This window comes from Physeter macrocephalus, chromosome 18 (genome assembly GCF_002837175.3).
Source record: "Physeter macrocephalus isolate SW-GA chromosome 18, ASM283717v5, whole genome shotgun sequence".
Lineage (NCBI taxonomy): Eukaryota > Metazoa > Chordata > Mammalia > Artiodactyla > Physeteridae > Physeter > Physeter macrocephalus.
In genome coordinates this window covers 80,602,420-80,622,359 of record NC_041231.1, presented here as the reverse complement: position 1 = coordinate 80,622,359, position 19,940 = coordinate 80,602,420, and the positions used below count along the sequence as shown (strand labels likewise).

The window sequence follows — 19,940 nt, the reverse complement described above, 5'->3', positions numbered from 1 at the left end:
TAATCGCCACCGCTCCAATGGGCCAGCGGCGCCCTCACCATCTCCTCTTCCATTCACTCCAGTGGAGAGGGAAGAGGGAAAAAAAAACTCTGAAAATAACTGTCAGCCTCTTTAAAAAGGGAAAGCTTAGCTGCCGCCCCCCCTGCATCCCCCGCTCCCTCCCTTCTCTTCTCCCTCCTCCCGCCCCCCCTCGTGGGGCACATGTCTGCTTCTTACAACACCGAGCCACATGGTTCCAGTTAGGCGCCGAACCCCACCAGGACGGAGAGGAAATCCACATCTGTGGGACGCTCCGCGGGGAACCACCTCCAGCGAGGGAGGCCGTGGGACTGCAGCAGCGGGATGAAGGGCTAGACCGCGGGACCGCTGCTCATGCGGTGAGAGGGGGCGCGGGAGGCGGCCGGGCCGTGGGGAGGCCGGGGAGGGGTGGGCCGGAGGGCCCCCGCAGCGCCCGCCGCCCGCCCCCGCGCGCGCGGTGGGTACCTGCCCGCCCTGCTGCAACTTGCTGCAGTGTTTGAAAGAGTAGTAGGAGCGCATGGAGGTGGGGCCGGGGAAAGACCGGGTGGAGTGGTGAGGGGTGAGCGCGGAGGGGGCGGGAAGGCGGCGGCGGCGGCGCGAGGGGCAGACCCGGAGCGGGCGGGACGGGGGAGAGGGGGGGAGCCCGGCGCTTACACATGTCACATGTGCTTTTTAAGACGGCCAGGAGCGCCTGCGAGCTGGATTTGGTGGAGGATGCTGCGGCAGGTGCTTCGCAGAGGGCTCCAGTCGTTCTGCCACAGGCTGGGCTCGTGCGTGAGCCGGCACCCGGTCTTTTTCCTCACCGTGCCCGCAGTCCTGACCATCACCTTCGGCCTCGGCGCGCTCAACCGCTTCCAGCCCGAGGGCGACCTGGAGCGCCTGGTCGCTCCCAGCCACAGCCTGGCCAAGATCGAGCGCAGCCTGGCCAGCAGCCTTTTCCCCCTGGACCAGTCCAAAAGCCAGCTCTATTCGGACTTACACACCCCCGGGAGGTATGGCAGGGTGATCCTCCTCTCCCCACCCGGGGACAATATTTTGCTCCAGGCTGAGGGGATCCTGCAGACCCACCGAGCCGTGCTGGAAATGAAGGTGAACCACAAGGGCTATAATTATACTTTTTCCCATCTGTGTGTGTTGAGAAATCAGGATAAGAAATGCGTGCTGGATGATATTATTTCAGTGCTAGAGGATCTCAGGCAGGCTGCCGTCTCCAATAAGACAACAGCCAGGGTGCAAGTGAGGTATCCCAACACTAAATTAAAGGTATGCTCCTCCTGCATGCTTCTGCCAGTTAAAGAGGCAGCACTTCATTTCTTGCCCTAAACAAGCAAAGAAAATGCAGAGGTCTCATCCTTAAGACTCAGAAGCTGATGCTTCTTTTATTTGGGGCGGGGGGGGAACGATGGGCAACTGAGTGAAGAAAACAGGCAATAAATGGCATGACTAGATATTAAGAAATTCAAAGCCAAACAAAACAAATGCCAAAAATGAAAAAAAAGGAAAAAAAAAGTTTCTGAGACCCTGCAATTACATCTTTGTTCAGGGTTAATAAATCAGTGAATGGAAGGGGGAGGGGGAATCCTGAACAATTTGGGGGATTTCTTTTCATTCTGGGGCTCGATGTATTTCTTATTACTGATTACACATCCACCTGGTGCCATATCCACCTATTTACATCTTCAACCTGGCTTGATTTTGACATGTAGGGAGTTTGTGCTTCGCTGACCTGTGAGTGTGTGTCTGAAAGCAGTGGGTATGAATGGGGTAGAGATTCCAGGAATTATGTGTATGTGTGTTCACACAGCAAAAGCAGCAGAAATTTTCTATGTGTGAAAATAGAGATGTGCGGCTAACTGATGTACTAGTTAACTGAGTCCTGTTATCTTCCTTTCACACACACACACACACACACACACACACACACATACACACACAATCCAAACCAGAGCAAGATTATTATAACAGCCCAACAGCAAAAGAAAAAAATACACAGTCAGCAAAAGTTGCCGTGAATGATAATTTCGGCATTAAGTAGATGTTACTGTTTAAACTCTCAATTCAGATTTTGTTGCTCAGATGAGATTTCTGAACTCATTCCACACTGTCAGGTTTTGAGCTGCTGCAGGCAATGAGGCATGCAGTCTCCAGGTGACTGAAGTTTCAGGGACAAATGTGACTTCCAAAAGAGTCACTGCACCATTTGTATGCTTGACCCTGTGCATGCTCAGAGGCTGCACAGCCAAGAATTCCCGAGACAGGTGTTTCCCAAGAAGAAGGAATTTTCTTTCTTGTAATGTGTATGAGGATGTGTGTGTGCTTCTGGGGAGATCATGGAATAGGAGGGACTCCAGTTTCAATGAATGGGTGGCCAAACATAGAAAATTGCTAATATTTCTATTTATTTATTTGATACAGCGTCTGTACACAATTTTAAAAATACGTTTCTCAGGATTTTTGAGATAAAAAGGCTATTTTTCCTGAATTGAAGGAGGATTTAATGCACTAAGAAACTAAGAATTCCTCAGGAAATCCCATAACCTGCTTCCTTTTAACATACTGTCCTTGTTTAAATGTATCCAGAGGCTGACAGAGTTTCAGCCCCTTGTTCAGAGGAGCAGTCCCTTGGGGTTTAGTGAAACTAGACAGATGATTCATCAGCTTGAAATCTAGGTAAGGGCTTGCCTGCCTCACACTTATTGAAGGGAGCATGATGGATGAATGTATGTGGTTGGGTTGCATGCATTCCATTTCCTGAATCCTTTGCCATCAACATTATTGCTTGCTCAAGAAAAGGATGCAGTGAAAAGGTGATCTTCTTCGCCTACAGTCTTTTAACTGAGTCCTGTGGTAAACATCTGGTGTAAAGAAAGATTTTGAAACTGTGACATATTTAAACTTCAGTTTGTTTTCCCTATTGAAGCAAGTTTGCAGTTTCTTAATATGCAGTCTTAGTTAAGTCCCTTATTTCCTTGAGTCAGCAGTACGCTCCAGGTGTAAGGGCTTTGTCCAGTCAACCACTGTGGACATTTTGTTTATCCGGCAGTATCATTATGACATTTACAATACACACCCCTGAGGTCTCTAATTCACTCCTTTAATAATGATTGGTTGTGTTCCTATGATTTACTGGGTGCTCTTCTAGGCACAGACAGTCTGGAGCAAGAAAAGCAAGGTTCTTACCCTAATGGGCTTAATCGTAGAAGTCAGGGTCCTCACCCTGAGTTACCTGCAAGCAGGGACTCTGCAATCTTTGGGTCCACTAGGCTAGGCCTATAATAGGTGCTCTGTCTAAACTTTCTGGCTGACTGATTGGTTGATCTGCATCTTGATCGGAGTCAGTGGATAATCAAAGAATGGAGTAATTGATTACAAAGGGCCATGTAGTACTAGTGGAATTATTCTACTAACCATAACAAGAACAGGAGAATTATACGCTGGCTCTCTCATCTGTAAAGCCCTTCTTCTGCTACATTCTAATATCAATGTCTCCTCAAATGCATTGGCTTGACTCTCTTTGCATGCTGTCAGTGGGGTCCTTAAGCTATTTTGGGGTAAATGAATTATTTGGTAATCTTCTGAGAGTAATGGTCCCTCTCAAGCATCCAGATATAATATCACACGTGCTAATGTAATATAAAATATAATTGGTGGAATTCCAGGGACACCTAGAATCCTATCAAAGAGTCTGCAAGGCCTTTCAGGTGAAGAACTCCCTGGCACAGAGCAAAGTGAGATGGGCTTTTGTTTTGATCATATATGATCTGGAAATGATTTTAATTCATGTGTGACAGTGATACTCAAAGAGTGTCCCTAGAATGCTGACCCACAATAAAGTTTGAGAACTTCTGTTGTATGAGATTTGAGAGAAATTTTTATATACACAGTTTTTGGCCCTCTAATTAATGTTGCTTTCCTCTGTCATACTTGGGTCACCGATCTTCCCAACTCGGGCCAGTGTGGAAAATTTTAGTGCTGGATAATGCTGTTGGTGGGCAGAGAACCAATAGTTAAGGAAAGATGCAAAATAAATGGCAGGGGCTGGAGAGTGTGAGTAGGAATTCGCAATCTCTTGACATAAAAGAAGCAGTAGGTCAGAGCCTGGAGGTAGTCTGAAGATGTATAAACACTGATTGACAGAAAGGAGCAGCCAGAAATCTTAGTTAAGGCAATTGGAAGGGCATCTTCCAAATATTATTAAGACACCGAAGTAGTTCTGACCACAGAGAGGTTTAGAACTTCTGATAAACATGATTATCTTGACAAGGTGATCCAGACAAGCAGGGACACAAAACGTTGCTGGTATGGAATTCCAAAGAGAGGCTCAGATAAAGCTGATATGAAAAAAGGAGCAGTCAGCTTAGAATACTACAGAAGAAATGAGACATACACACATTTTCAAAAGCTGCGTAGAAAAGACACCAGAACCTGAAATTCCTACACCTATATACTATGAACTCTACAATTGTGCTTGTCATTATAATCTTTACATTATTATATCCCTGAGTAAGCACAAAGGTCAAGTCTTACATTCCTTCTGTACTATTCACAACCTCCCACCCCAACCTTGTCCAGTTCTATGCAGGCAGTATTTACATCATTGGTCGGTCTGTTGATTAATTTGTTCATTTATACTGTAACATTGCAAAGTTATCATCACTTTTCAAATTCTATGATGTGCTTTTACTTTAAAGGTATTCTCTACACTCTCCAGATTTCTATAAATTTTTTTACCCTGGTAATTCGGGGACCATTTTTTCTACTTATTTAAACAAACATATTGTATAAGTTAATACAATGCAGCCAGAATGAATTTTGAAATTAAACACATAACATATTGTTGGAACCAGTCTCTTGATTAAAATGAGACAGGCACTCAAAATCCTTAAGCAAGGACAGCTCTGGACTCCAAGAATTATTGTCGTTATAACTCAGGGGGCTCAAGTGGTTACAGGCAATATTTCCCTGCTTCTTAGGTAGGCCATGATAACCTCACTTTTCCATCTGCTAGTTCCAAGAAAGTAACAGTTTCCATATGTCCCTAGTTCTTAATTTTTACCACTGAAAAAGGCCAAGTAAAGAAGAAACAGAGAAATGTGGTCCATGGCAAATGGTGAGAAACAAATGAAGCATATTTGCTTCCTCTGCAGCCTGTCCTCCCCATTAATACACACCTCTAAACAGATGTTTAAGTGAAGTGTATGTGCTGCAACGTACCACATTTAAGAAGAGGAGCAAAGATAGATTTTCCTGCTTCTTAAGAGAGTGTTTCTTTGGGCACATTTTGAGTACATCTTCCTAATTTGGAGGCTGTTGCCATTAATTATTTAGTTCCAATCTCAATGGGAGAGCAACTTAAGCCAACATGGAAAGTAAAGACCAGCATTACTTTCAGAGATTTCCAGGAAAAGTTATTCCATAGACTTCTTTCCCTAATTCATTCTAAAACCTCAAAAGACAGCTGTGTCAGGGTCTTCTCTTATATTTAAAGTTTACATTCCTGATTCTCTCTCTTAATAAGGGAAAAAAGATTGCTACCTTATTGAACGTTCAGTTTGTGTCCTAACCGATGTGGTGTTTTATACACAGCATGTCATTTTTACAAGCTTATGAATCGGGAAGAATATTTTTATTCCCCTTCTGTAAGTTGGGAACCTAAACCTAAAGACCAGGAGGTCAAGTGACTTCTGAGAGGTCCCCAAGGTAGTACATGTTGGAAGTGGGATTTAAATCCAGGTCTGTCTGGCACTGAAGCTTATATTCTTTTTTTTTTTTTTTTTTTTTTTGCGGTACGCGGACGTCTCACTGCTGTGGCCCCTCCCCCCGCGGAGCACAGTCTCCGGACGCGCAGGCTCAGTGGCCATGGCTCACGGGCCCAGCCACTCCTTGGCATGTGGGATCCTCCCGGACCGGGGCACGAGCCCGCGTCCCCCGCATCGGCAGGTGGGCTCTCAACCACTGCGCCACCAGGGAAGCCCTGAAGTTTATATTCTTAACCACGGTACTATATCAGGTCCCTGTACATCCTGCACTATTCTCTGTGACAACGGCCCTTTTTGTTAAGGAAGAACTAGGGCCATAATTCCCAAGCCATCTCCAGTCCCTGCTGAAACCACTGCTGCTCTTTTACACCGGTCCCCTTGCTCACTCAAGAGACCAGCCCAGATGAAGGTGCAGTGAAGCTTCACTTCCTTTATTCACCCACAAGGGAGGAGTAAAGCTTCCAGTTTGGGCAAACTCCTACCATCTGACTATCATGGAACTTGCCACAAAGAGTTTAATAAATTCCTCACTGGCACATGATTTCACCTTTAATATTATTTCACATCACCTCAGAACAAATTAAGGTGAGACTCCAGGATCAGCTGAGTGTGGGAAGCCTGTCAGGTGACCCACGGTTCTGAGCCAGGGGCTTATGTGCCAGGCAGGCTTGAGTACTTCTGTCTTAAATTGGCATCAGGAAAAAAGAATTGATGAGATAGCATGGGATAATACAATGCAGACTAAATTGAGAAATATTCAGGAGGCCTGAGTTCTGACCCCAGTTCTGTGAAGACCAGTTGTGTGACATCAGATAAGTCCCATCTCCAGTATGCGCTTCAAGCTCTAGGATTCTTCTGTGACATTAAGGAAATGCTCATCCTTATCATCTGTAGTTGGGCCTGTCACCTGGTTGAGCTTAAAGCTGCTACCGTCGTTCAATATTTTCCAAAAATGTTGAGATTAAATCTAACCATCTCTTTAAGAAAAAAAATCAGCAAAGTTTTTTTCTCAAGCCCCTTTACAGTTATTTTACAATAGTAGCAACATTAAGCCCTCATTAGCCTAATCATCTTAATATTATATGAGAACACAAGGTATAGGAACTATACATAGGCACAAGGGTATTTGGGGAAAATGAAACATAAAATTAGAGTGGAGTGTATTTTTAAAGTGGCTTTGCAATCCATGCCTTTCTCAGACAGGATTATTATGGCACAGCCATTCATTGAAATCAAGGCTCATTCTCTGTAATTCAGGGGAATTCAGGGCCTCTGAAAGGTACCTGATGAGCAGCACTTAAAATGAATGGGTCCGTTTAGTTACAGGATCTGTGTTGGAACAGCCGATGTTTTCCCTTCAGAGCTCCCCTCCCTACAAGGAGAGGCTTCATCTGTGCCACTCTTACTTCCCCCTGCTGTCTCAAAGGCTGAAGGCAGAGGATGGCTCAGGTTCTGGAAGACAGAAACATGTTTAAAGGGTTCTTATAGCTTCAGGAGGGTCTGAAAGCAGCTCCAGGTGTTCAAGGTAGATGGAAGGCTTGCCTGGACATTTAGGGCTCAGCCTCAAAGTTCTTTGTGCCCTTTGAACATTCAGGTATGTTCTGTCACCTCACCAGGTCTCTTAATTACATGGAGAGAGAGATTGTGCAGTTCTGATTGTCACTGCGGGTCATAACTAACGTGGGTAAGATGTACAGTAGACTCAAAAGTCATTCATATACACTAACTAACGTAATGTACTATAAGTGTCTGCTCTGTGTCAGGCCCTGTGTTGGGCGCTGGAGATTGAGTGAGGAACAAAACAGATGTGGTGCGTGACCCTCCAGGAGCTTGAGTCTAGTAAAAAAGACAAAAATCAAATAAATTTATTATTACAGATTATCCTAGAGGAAAATTGCATGGTGCTGTAAGAGTAGTAGACTAAGTCTTGGGCTCTTAGAAATGACTTCCTTGAGGAAGTAACTGTGAGCTAAGATCTGGGTTAGATGGTGGGGTTAGATGGTAGAAGCACGAGTATGAAGGGGAGGCCATGGTACCTTAGATACACTGAACGAAAGCCACTGTGGATGGAAGTAAAATGTAATGGTGAAGGTGCTAAGGGCTGTGTTGAGAATTTCTTGAGAGTTGGTATAACACAATTTTGATTAGGATGTATGGAGCTAGATGGTCTAGTTTTACATCTTTATTCTGTTCCATTAGCTCTGTGACTTTGTACAAGTGTTTTAACTTCTTTGTAACTCAGTTCCTTCAATCATAGCCCTGACTTCCCATCATTATGTGGGTTAAATGAGTTTATGATACTTAAAGCAGGGCTTCTCAAATTCTAATTGTCACCTGGGGAGCTTGATAGACCTGCGGATTCTGATTCACTAGGTCTGGGATGGAGTGGGATTCTTCATTTCTAGCAGGCTCCCAGGTGATGCTGATGTCTCTGGTCCTTAAAGCACTTAGAACAGCACCTGGTTCTTTGTAAATTCTTAAGTGCTGGCAGTTTAACTCTTTGAGCATTGATATTCTGCCCTTGTCTAAAATTGGTTAATTGATTTTCTTGTGAACACTTGATTAGATGAAAAGCCCTTTTTGTTTCAAATCTCAAAGCTGAAAATCTTTCTATCCTATGGTAGTCATTGATTCTACTTCCTGAGGAAGTAGAATATGAGGGGTGTAGATCCTTCTGATTTTTGCACCAAAGAGCTTGAGCTGCCTCCAGCATCATCATTCTGAATGTTACTAGTCTTTGCTAAGGACAGCAAAGAACAGTTAAGGAGGCTGTGGGACCTTGGTTTCAGTGTTCACTGGGTCTGGAAATATCTTAGAGTTTGTATATTTTTGTCATTTTCAATAGAGCTAGCCTTGACCTCTTTCTCCCCTCTGGGCTTCTGTGACATTCTGATTCTCCTCTTACATCTCTGATGGTTCTCTACCTCTTACTGGTTCACTCTCCTCACTACTCCCATATTTATAATTATTCCCATGAAAGTCTTTTTTCATGGTGTGTTCTCTCAATATTGTCATTCAAGCCAAACACCAATTTTCTTCCAGGTCTCTAACTCTTTGAATGGCATCTCTGTTCTGTCATTAACTTGGGCTCAGAATCTCAGTCACCTATGATTAACTCTTCTTTTCCCACCACCCCTACTCAGCCGAGACATGTAAACAGTAAGAGCTAATTCATTCTATGTCACAGTGGCCCTTAGGCCAAGAGCATCCCCATTGCCTAGGAACTTGCTAGAAATGCACATTCTTGGACCTCAATCCAGATCTACTGAAACTAGTAGGTCCCACAAGCCCTCCAGGTGCTTCTGACTCCTGTAGATGTATGAGAACCTCTCTTCTGCAGTAGAGGTGTTCAGTCTTGGCTGAGTATAGGAGTCATGAGAGGAGCTTTAAAAATACTGATGTGTGGATCTCATCTCCAGAGATTCTGACTCAGTCAGGAGGTGTCATGGACACTGAAATTTTTTTAATCTCCTCTGATGATTATAATGGATTATCAAGGTTGAAGACCAAGGTCTCCTTTTCAAATTTCTTTTTTGTTTCTTTCTCACTGTCTCTCCCTTGGGCTTTCATTACCTCTTACCTATTTTATCTAGGCAATAATCTAATCTCTCTCACATAATTTCTCACACTTGGAACCTGGCCTGTATAACAAGATCATCTGCATCTCTTGATTACATTTTCCTCTGACCAGATCCTGCTAGAGTTTCCCATTGCCTGGAGAAGACATTATCAACTCCTGACCATAGCCATTGAGAACTTTTCTTGACCAGGGCTCCAGCTTTACTTGAAGTTTCAGATTGTAGTACATCTTATGCTGCAACCAAACCGAAGTAAACCCACCCTCAACCTTCCTGTTTTCTTACCTTCATTCATACTGTTCCTTTTGCTTGGAATTTCTTTCACACTGTCAAATTCACATCTTTTAAAAGTTGCTTTTTCCATGGAGCTTCTCTAAGTGCTTCCAAAGGTAGAAAGCACTTTTATACACTTTAGAGGTACTTTGAAGGCAGTTCCCTCAATCAGAGTCTAACTTGTATTATAGACTTTTAGCAAGTCTTTGCTAAAATATAGCTGTATGTGCCTAATGAACCTAGTAGGGCTGGTAGCTTTCACTACATACATTGATTTGCCTGTGTGGAGCCAACCAGTACAGGGGAGGTTGTGGAACAAGCCCTTGGGGGAAATTGCAAGGGGACAGGATAAAAGCCCATCCCAGCCATCCTGCTGTTCCAAGGCTGTGCCTAAACCTTAAAGAAAGATGGCCACAGAAGGACACTGAAAGCTGTTTCTATGAGTGGTCCTGAGATACAAGTGCCACAAGAAGGATTGCCTTTGGGCTTAGGAAACAAAGGGCCACCAGAAGAGGGAGAGAGAGAGAGATTCTTTCCCCCGCCTATACACAGCACACATGTGACTTCAGCTCGGGGAAAGCCTGCAGAGAGGCAGCTCGAACACCTGGTAGGATTACCAGATTTAGCAAATAAAAATACAGGACACCCGGTTAAATTTGACTTTTGGGTAAACAAAAAAAATTTTTTTTAGTGTAAGTATGTTCTAAATATTGCATTCTTTGCTTATCTGAAATTCAGATTTAACTGGGCATACTGTATTTTATCTGGCAACATAGCATGATGGGAATTCAAAGAATCACATCCGAAGACCCAAGCACAGACTTCAGAATGTCAGGGGACCAGCACCAGTTCTAACACACAAGAGTGGCCATCAGCCAGGGGGCCAAAGAGGCAGACCATAAAGGCCAATTTGGGAAATAATAAAGACATTCTAAAGACTCCAGGAAATGCATGGGTAAAAGTTTTCGGAGGCCAGAATTTCTGTCTTATTCAAGTGGGGATTCCAGCAAATGAAATTTAAGTTCCTCTTGATATGACCTCCTATGGATACTCTGGCCTTAGGAAACCCAAGTTACATTAATTGTTTTAATAGTTCCAAGTGTTTATTTGCTAGTGAAATGAAAGACTGCACTGGATAAATGTTTCATTTAGAAGATTCTTTTGTTTTATATTTTATCTATGAAAAATATTTATACATAAATAGAAATGTAATTAAAGAAAGTAAGTTGTAAGATAAGTCCTGGGGATACAATGTACAGCATAATGACTGTCGTTAACAATGCTGTATTGTATATTTGAAGGTTGCTAAAAGAGGGATGTTAATTAAACTTATCACAGTAATGATTTGCAATACACACATATATCAAATCCTTATGTTGTACACCTAAAACTAATACAATGTGATAAGTCAATTCTATCTCAATTTTTAAAAATTTAAAAGAGAAACTGACCACATTAGCCAGAACCATATCTATATTAAAACAGCAGTTTATCATAAGTAAAATAATTTAGATCAGTACTATAGTTTGAGAAGAAATTTTTTACTATACCAAAAAAAGGGTCCATCAGTTACTCAAGTTTGAGAATCATTAGATTGGAGAGAGGGATATTTATTTAGCTACCCATGCTAAATGTAGTAGGACTGAGAGCATCATAAGCAAAAATACTAGAGGTCATAAAATAAAGTAAAAGATTTTATCATTTCTATTCATGTCATGGTAGAGAGAGAAATTAATTTCCTAAAACAAAGGGAATCGGCTAAAGAAGTGAAGAAGAACAGAAGTCCTACTTGAGGAAGGTAGGAAGGGAGGGAGGAAATAGATGATGTGGCAGATTAGTGAAAATTTGTAGGATGAGAATATTAGCAAGCCAAAAGCTAAACCCGTAGACAGGATTGGTTACCCTTTCCATGTATGACATGTGGCATTAAAATCAAAGATGAAGCATGCTCTTAAACGTTTGTGCAACAGCATAAGTGTATGGGCTATTTAGAACCCATCTTATTTTCCTGCAAGATTATAAAGCTTTTTAAAAAATAATAGATATGTTTTTATTAGGCTTTTATCCTGCTCTCCTGACATATGTTCCACTCAGAAAAATAGCAGTCTTTTAAAAAGCATCACTTGAACAGACCTGCTAAAATTACCCTCAAAAATAATTCTAAATATTGGTAACCAGTCACCCATCAGTACATTGAAAACCTTTCTGGTTTGTAATTTACCTACAAGGCACCTTTTATTTGTAAACTGAGGAATCACCATTCCTGTGTATATTATAATCAGTATTTTTTTGTAAATTTATATAACTTGTACATGCATATATGTACACATACTCTTTTTTTTTCTCCTGTTCACATTTCTAGTTTAAAAGAAATGTGAGAAAAGTCTAGCTTGTCATTTCTCCCTCCCCAGGATCCAGGTCTTCCTGCACAATGCAATTTGGGGAATGATTTCTCTAGGGCAAATTCCTGGGGTGGGTGAGGCAAAGCCTGAGTAATGGAGCATGAGGTCAGGGCCAGTGGGTCACCACGAAGTGCACCTGGAGACAGGAACCCTGCTAAGCTCCCAGCGGGGAGTGAGAAGCTCAGGGGCTGCACTAGTTTAATGACCCCTTTTCGTAGTTGGGCATATCTCTCTAAGGGAATAGCACACAAAACTGGTACTAGCTGCTTGACTTTTATTATCAGTACATTCTTTTCAACCATTGTTACCTTGAATCCTTTCTAGGCTTTTAGACATCTTTTATTAACTAATCACATCTTATCAGTGTGTCTCTTGCTAAACAATGTTCACTTATATTTTTAGTTAATTTATCCCAGAAAGTTGTTTATAAACTGATGTTATCCTACTAGTCTTCTTCCTGATAGAAGAATGTTTTGGTAATTGATAACTAAATTAACATAAGATTTTTACTTTCCTTCTTTCCCTCAGCTCTGAACCCTGAAGTTATTGATGATGTTAAAGTTATAAGCATTGACAATGCGGCCCGTTTAGCCTAAAGCAACAGATGTTTTTTACTGAGGTGGGCCCTAGTTTTTAATGGGTTGAGATAGGGGAGCCTCTTGTTGATTGAGCCCCTCTTTTAAAATTATAAAATAATGATGAAGAGGGTAGTGAAAAGGAAATAGACAAATCTATGTTTGAATCTAATTTTATCATTTATTAGATGTATGACCTTAGACAAGTTATTTAACGTCTTTGCCCCTCAGTTTTTCTATGTTAAAAAAAGCATTATTAATATCTTTTATGTTACATTAAAATTATTATTAATATCCACTCTACAGATTTTAAAACTTTCAGGCACTTAGTGGTTTCTTAATAAATGGTAACAATTTTTAAATCTAAATCCAACATCATAACAACACCGAGTGAAAAATCACTCACAATCCCACTCACCAATTCTATAAACAATTTATTTCCAGTCTTCAACTATAAAGTACATAGTTGTTATATAGAGTGCAAGTCTTTTTTGATCCGATTTATTTTCATTTTTTTATAAGAATTTAAATAATTATTTTTTGATAGCTCAGAAGTCTGGCAAGTGACTATGGCATAATTTACTTAATTGTTCATTTATTGTTATCTTGAGAGTATATCTAGGACAGTGTTTTCGAAGCTGATTTCCACAATCCTTAACAGACAAATGGAAAATATTCTGGCTTGTCAACAGAAGCTGAAGGAAAAGAGCATTTTCTTATGTGATTTAAAATGTCATTTTCATAAGTATATGAACTTATGAAAGCAAGATACAAATATAGGTCAACAAGTTCCAGGGGAGCAGGTGTCCCAAGAAAAACCTTGGATAGAAATTAGAAGGACCTGATTTATTTATAGATCAACTCCAAAATGCTGTAAATTGTGTTGTTAAGGACCACATCCAAGAGTAAGCTTCTAAGGGTACCTTGTGGCTTATCCTATTACAAAGTAATTTTACTGCTTTTCACCTGGTATAGTTCCATGATTCTCAAAAGGAACACTTCAGGAAATTTCCAATTATATGATGCCTGGTCCCTCCCCAGACCAATTGAATCAGAAGCTCTGGAGAAAGGGCCTGAGAATTGGTATTTTCTTAAGCTCTTTGTATGATTCCAGTGAATAACCAGATTGAGAAACACTGAGGGACCTTAGACCAGAAAAAGATTCCCCCCATCCTACCGAGCTCCTTTGCAGATTCATAGGATGAGAGGACAAGGGAATAATACCACTTCCTTTGAACCTCCACTTCAAGGCTTAGTCTGGGGTCTCAGAAAGAGAGCATTTGCCCTGACGTAAGCAGTCGCAGTACCCCTGCCAGGTAAGCTGCCTCCATAGGAGCTCTGTAGCTAAAATAAACAACTTCATTCTCTCCTGTAATTCCCTAATCGGATATTGATTGGCCAGAAATATGATGTCTTAATCAATTTGCTCTGCTCCAAAGATGTCCTGGATTGCCAGTCATTGGGAAAATATATCCCTTGACACTTTAAAAGGCATCCTTTCTTAATACATTTCTGCCAGGAGATTAATAAGAAAACCTGTAGGCACATGGTAAATATTTATTATTATGGTGATAGGGCCAAAGGTAATAAATCTTGATAGCTCAAAGACGTATAGTATAATACTAGGACTTGAAATAGATTTTCAATTCTTATTAAGTTGTTATTAGCTCCTTGATTTCCATCAAGATAACCTAAATTCCTTCATATCCTGAGATAGTCAGTGTTTACTACTTTGTAACCATTCATTAATACTATTCATTGTTAGCCCATTCCTTCGATAAGCACGTAGTAGGGAGATAAAGAAATATGTGTTGAATGAATGAAGGATTAAGTGAATTAACTATTTGGCTTTTTAATTGTCCCATATTGCGTTTTAAAAGCATCATATTAAAGAATTTCAAAATACTCCCAGTCTTAGCCAAAATTTACTTAATCTTCAGCCAAATCCCATGCCTTCTATCTTTTCATCAGTGAAAATAATATTATACTTTTCTACATAAATGAGTTCTGGGAAGGCTAACTACCTCTAATTTTAACAAGCTTGAGACATTCTAACTCATTCACAAACAGACCCTGGAGTCCCCAGATCAGTGTGGCAAGTCCATTCATATTAAAACAATATTAACACAGTGTCTAATTAAAGGAAAAGTATGTTCATTAAAGTGCAATGAATATTTAAAGTAGTTCCAACTATGTAGGAGCCGTAACAATCTAGTGCCCTTCTTGGGTCAGTAGAAAGCTTCCATTAGCATCCCAGTGGGTTCGCAAATCTTATACTCCCTACCTTATTATTTTTAAATGGCAGTTATAAATCACTTGATACAGTGAGGTGAAAGGATGTTTTCTAGTCAATATGAATGATGTGGTGTACACTACTGGCCACAAGTAACGGGAAATTATACATTACAAAAAGAAAGCCAAACATTTGGTACCCCACTATCACCTTTATATTAAATATTTTATCTTTAGCAAAAAGTAAAAGCATTTTACAGAGTGGAATCCATACTCATATTTTGCAGAACCATATAAAATAGGGAATTGACCTTTCTTTTATTTACTGTTCTAAAAAAAGGATTAAGTAATTGTGACATGCCTTAAAGGAGTTTGACATAATCATCATATTATGTGCATATATTTTTACAAGCCTTCGCTGAAAGAGATTTGGGAAGGTTATCCAATCTACATGTTTCGGAAAGCCCTGTTATATATAAATTGCTTCAATAAACTACTCACTATTTAATGTCTCTCCAGAAGAAAATTTTTTCTCCTATCTATTTAAAACATTTATTTCTATTTGTTCTTACTTCAGTAAAGAAGAAACCTGGTCTTTACTATCATTTTTGAACCGTCTTCTACCTGTGACCTTGAAAATGGTTATTACATTCTCTTGTACTTCTCTTTGGCTGAATAATTTCTTACACATAGACCTCATTCTCAACTACATACCCTTTGTGTTTTTAGCAAACTTTTAAGTTTTGGGAAATTGAGGTCTCCTGAGTCTTAAACACCTATGTTGTGTTCAAAAGGTATACAAGTATCTTCCCTGCTCCAAATATTCTCCTCTCCATATTTGCCTTATCCCATTGAATAGCTTTTCCCTATAGAGACGTATTCTGTGCTTATATTGTTTCAGACACTGGGCTAGGCACTGGAGTTACAGAGATCAGTTATAGATCCTCTTTTCCAGAAACATACAGTCTAGTGAGGAAGGATGACAAGTAAATGGAAAATTAGCAGTACAGTGTGGTAACTTGAACCTTAAAGTTTAGTTCAAAATGATTCAGAGCACCAAATAATCCAGAATTGGTGCTACATCAGACTCAGCCTCCTCCAGGGCTCTGTAATAAAAACAAATACTCTATATTGGTGGGAGAAGTCTTTCAGGGGTTCTTATTTCAATTGATAACAAATGTTTTATTTTTAAATGTATTTATTAAAATTGAGGTCAGTGGAGAGCTGCTCTCCATAAACAGGGAAATATTTTGCCATGAACAGTTACTCTGAAGGTTATGAAGTCACCATAAAATACCAATAATGCTATAGACTTAAAAAATGAATACAAAGGAGGAATATGTTATGGGGTATGGGCCAAGAAATATCAAAATGAAAAAACCTGGCCAGAAGATTGTTGGATAGTGGAACTTTCCATGACCCCCCCAAATCATCCTACCTTCAGGTTTTTCTCTCCAAGTGATGGTAACTGTTAAGGTAATTGTGGGATTACTTAGCCAGCAAAAATAAAGCATATATGCAAGCATAAGAGGCACTTGAGACAAAAGAAGAACGAGTCTTTAGAGTGTGCCCACTTGGGTGGTAAGTCAGCATTTTTGTTTGCATTAAACAAATGAGGAGAATTATTTTCTTTCCTAGAACTGGCCCTGATAGGCTTATTAGAGTCATAGAAAGCCCTCTTGAAACAGTGAATTATAGGACCCCCTGAGTATGCCAACATTTAAGAGAACTGAAAAAATGTGTACGTTTTCTAGGTACTATTGACATTGGGTCTGATAATTCTTAGTCGTGGGGCAGTCCCGCGCATCACAGGATGTTTAGCAACATCCCTGCCCTTTGTAGACTCTGGTAGTATCGTCTTCTCCCCAGTTGTGACAGCCAAAAACAAATATCTCCAGACAGTGCCAGATTTCCCCTGGGGTTCAAAATTGCTCCCCATTGAGAACTAGTACTCTAATTCTTGGAACATTGAGGCAAAGAGTTCTCCTCGAATGCTCTCCTCCTGTAACACAGACCATCAGGAAAGTAGTCTTTATCTAACCTAAATCCCTCATATTGCAAGTTGTAAATCCTCTTCTTCAGTGGCCTTGGAGCATGTGCCCTCCATGTCAGGAGTACTCAGCCCACTTGGTGGGATGCCAGGGTCTAATCTCTGGAGAATTTCTAGGATGCCCAGTGAAAGCCATGAAGGACATGCTCACTAATATGTCTTCTCCACTGAGCGGAAACTCTCCAGGCTTGTTCGCTTGTCAAAATTGGAGTCCATTTTAGATTAGAAACCTATTTCAATTGTAAATTCCATTGGTGGGAGAAGCTCAACATTTGGGAGAGAGCACAGCTGGTGCTTCCTGGTTGTTAAATAATTCATCTTCCTCATTTTGGAGAGTCAGAAACAGCCTCGCTGGGATAGTAAATCCTCAAGGTAATATTGCAAAACCTAGTCCTTGGCACTAAGGAGGGAAAAGGCCTGCTAAATTACAGAAGCCGTCCTCCACAGCTTTAGGAGAAGCTGGAGAGAGAATGCTATTTGCTGACTTGATTTTTCCTCATTTTGGTAACACGGGAAAGATAGGTTTCCCTGGGAGAATTTTATGAAGCTCCCTTAAGCAAAATCAGCCTTTCAACATTTTATATATTGTCATGCCTGTGTCATTCACGCACATAATTCATTTTTCAAGTGAAATATTTTGACCGCTCTAAAAAATATTTTCCTCAGAAATCAGAAGGTAATGATGCAAATGGTGAAGCACTTGCCAGAAAATAGGTGACTTTTGAACAATCCCTTGATGATAAATATTTCTCATTAATGGTTCTATTCTCACACTTGGCTATTTATTTAGTAACTTATTTTAGTCCAAATTGTCCTAGACCTGTCCTAAGCTCATCTGGGATTTTCATATTATTTTTGAAGCTGTGTTAAATCTTCCAGAATGCACCCCTCCTACAACAGTGTTCCACAGCAGTTCATTAATGCTTTTTCAGGTAACTAGTAATCTTAGAAATTTTATTTCTGTGCCCTGAAAGAGGTAACATTCTAACCATAATGCTTATTTTACATCTTAACGAGACAGTATTCTTCTTCATACAAGACGGGGTCCCTATGTGCTACTCTACACCTGTATTCTCAATTCAACCAAGATTACTGATGGTGGGACTCGAATGAGAATTTATAATGTGCAATGATTGCAGAAACTTTCGTTTTAATCTAGGCTGCTTGAGTGGTTGATCCCACATGATATAAATATCAAAATTACCAAACTTCAAATTTTTCCATTGGTCAGGCTCCAGAGTTTTGTATTAGCTCCTCTAAGAGTACATAGACAAAGGTAAGAGAGCAAGGGTGCATGCAACTGTTTCAATTACCAAGGCAACACAAATTTATAATGATCATTTAGTTTTTATCCAGGGCATTTATCAGGGTACATAGCTAGACGAAAATTGAATTTCCCAACAGGAAATTTGCCAGGTGTGATTTGTAGCAGCTTTGTTCTTTTTATTGGGGTCTATTTTATTTTATTATTTATTTATTTATTTATTTATTTATTTTAACATCTTTATTGGAGTATAATTGCTTTACAGTAGTATGTTAGTTTCTGCTTTATAACAAAGTGAATCAGCTATACATGTACACATATCCCCATATCTCCGCCCTCTTGTGTATCCCTCCTAACCTCCCTATCCCCCTCTAGGTGGTCACAAAGCACCAAGCTGATTTCCCTGTGCTATGTGGCTGCTTCCTACTAGCTATCTATTTTACATAAGGTAATGTATATACATCCATGCCACTCTCCCACTTCGTCCCAGCTTACCCTTCCCCCTCCCCGTGTCCTCAAGTCCATTCTCTACGTCTGTGTCTTTATTCCTGTCCTGCCCCAGTTTCTTCAGAAACTTTTTTTTTTTTTAGGTTCCATATATATGTGGCAGCATACAGTATTTGTTTTTCTCTTTCTAACTTACTTCACTCTGTATGACAGACTCCAGGTCCATCTACCTCACTACAAATAACTCAATTTCGTTTCTTTTTATGGCTGAGTAATATTCCATGGTATATATGTGCCACATCTTCTTTATCCTTTCATCTGTCGATGGACACTTAGGTTGCTTCCATGTCCTGGATATTGTAAATAGAGCTGCAATGAACATTGTGGTACATGACTTTGTTTCAATTATGGTTTTCTCAGGGTGTATGCCCAGTAGTGGGATTGCTGGGTCGTATGGTAGTTCTATTTGTAGTTTTTTAAGGAACCTCCATACTGTTCTCCATAGTGGCTGTATCAATTTACATTCCCACCAGCAGTGCAAGAGGGTTCCCTTTTGTCCACACTCTCTCCAGCATCTATTGTTTGTAGATTTTTTGATGATGGCCATTCTGACTGGTGTGAGGTGATACCTCATTGTAGTTTTGATTTGTATTTCTCTAATGATTAGTCGTGTTGAGAATCCTTTCATGTGTTTGTTGGCATTCTGTATATCTTCTCTGGACAAATGTCTGTTTAGGTCTTCTGCCCATTTTTGGATTGGGGTGTTTGTTATTTTGATATTGAGCTGCATAAGCTGCTTCTAAATTTTGGAGATTAATCCTTTGTCAGTTGCTTCATTTGCAAATATTTTCTCCCATACTGAGGATTGTCTTTTCATCTTGTTTATGTTTTCCTTTGCTGTGCAAAAGCTTTTAAGTTTCATTAGGTCCCATTTGTTTATTTTTGTTTTTATTTCCATTTCTCTAGGAGGTGGGTCAAAAAGGATCTTGCTGTGATTTATGTCATAGAGTGTTCTGCCTATGTTTTCCTCTAAGAGTTTGATAGTGTCTGGCCTTACATGTAGGTCTTTAACCCATTTTGAGTTTATTCTTGTGTGTGGTGTTAGGGAGTGTTCTAATTTCATACTTTTACATGTAGCTGTCCAGTTTTCCCAGCACCACTTATTGAAGAGGCTGTCTTTTCTCCACTGTATATCCTTCCCTCCTTTATCAAAGAAAAGGTGACCATATGTGTGTGGGTTTATCTCTGGGCTTTCTATCCTGTTCCACTGATCTATATTTCTGTTTTTATGTCAGTACCATACTGTCTTGATTACTGTAGCCTTGTAATATAGTCTGAAGTC

General features: G+C 40.4%; 1 protein-coding gene across 1 annotated transcript in view; it reads left to right on the top strand.

Annotated features, from left to right (window-relative positions):
* The first annotated feature begins 681 nt into the window (after positions 1-681).
* PTCHD4 (patched domain containing 4) overlaps positions 682-19,940 on the top strand; it is a 194,353-nt gene continuing 175,094 nt past the window's right edge. Inside the window, exon 1 of the mRNA XM_007127389.2 lies at positions 682-1,107. Coding sequence (XP_007127451.1) covers positions 682-1,107 — 426 coding nt within the window. The remainder of the gene's footprint in view (positions 1,108-19,940) is intronic.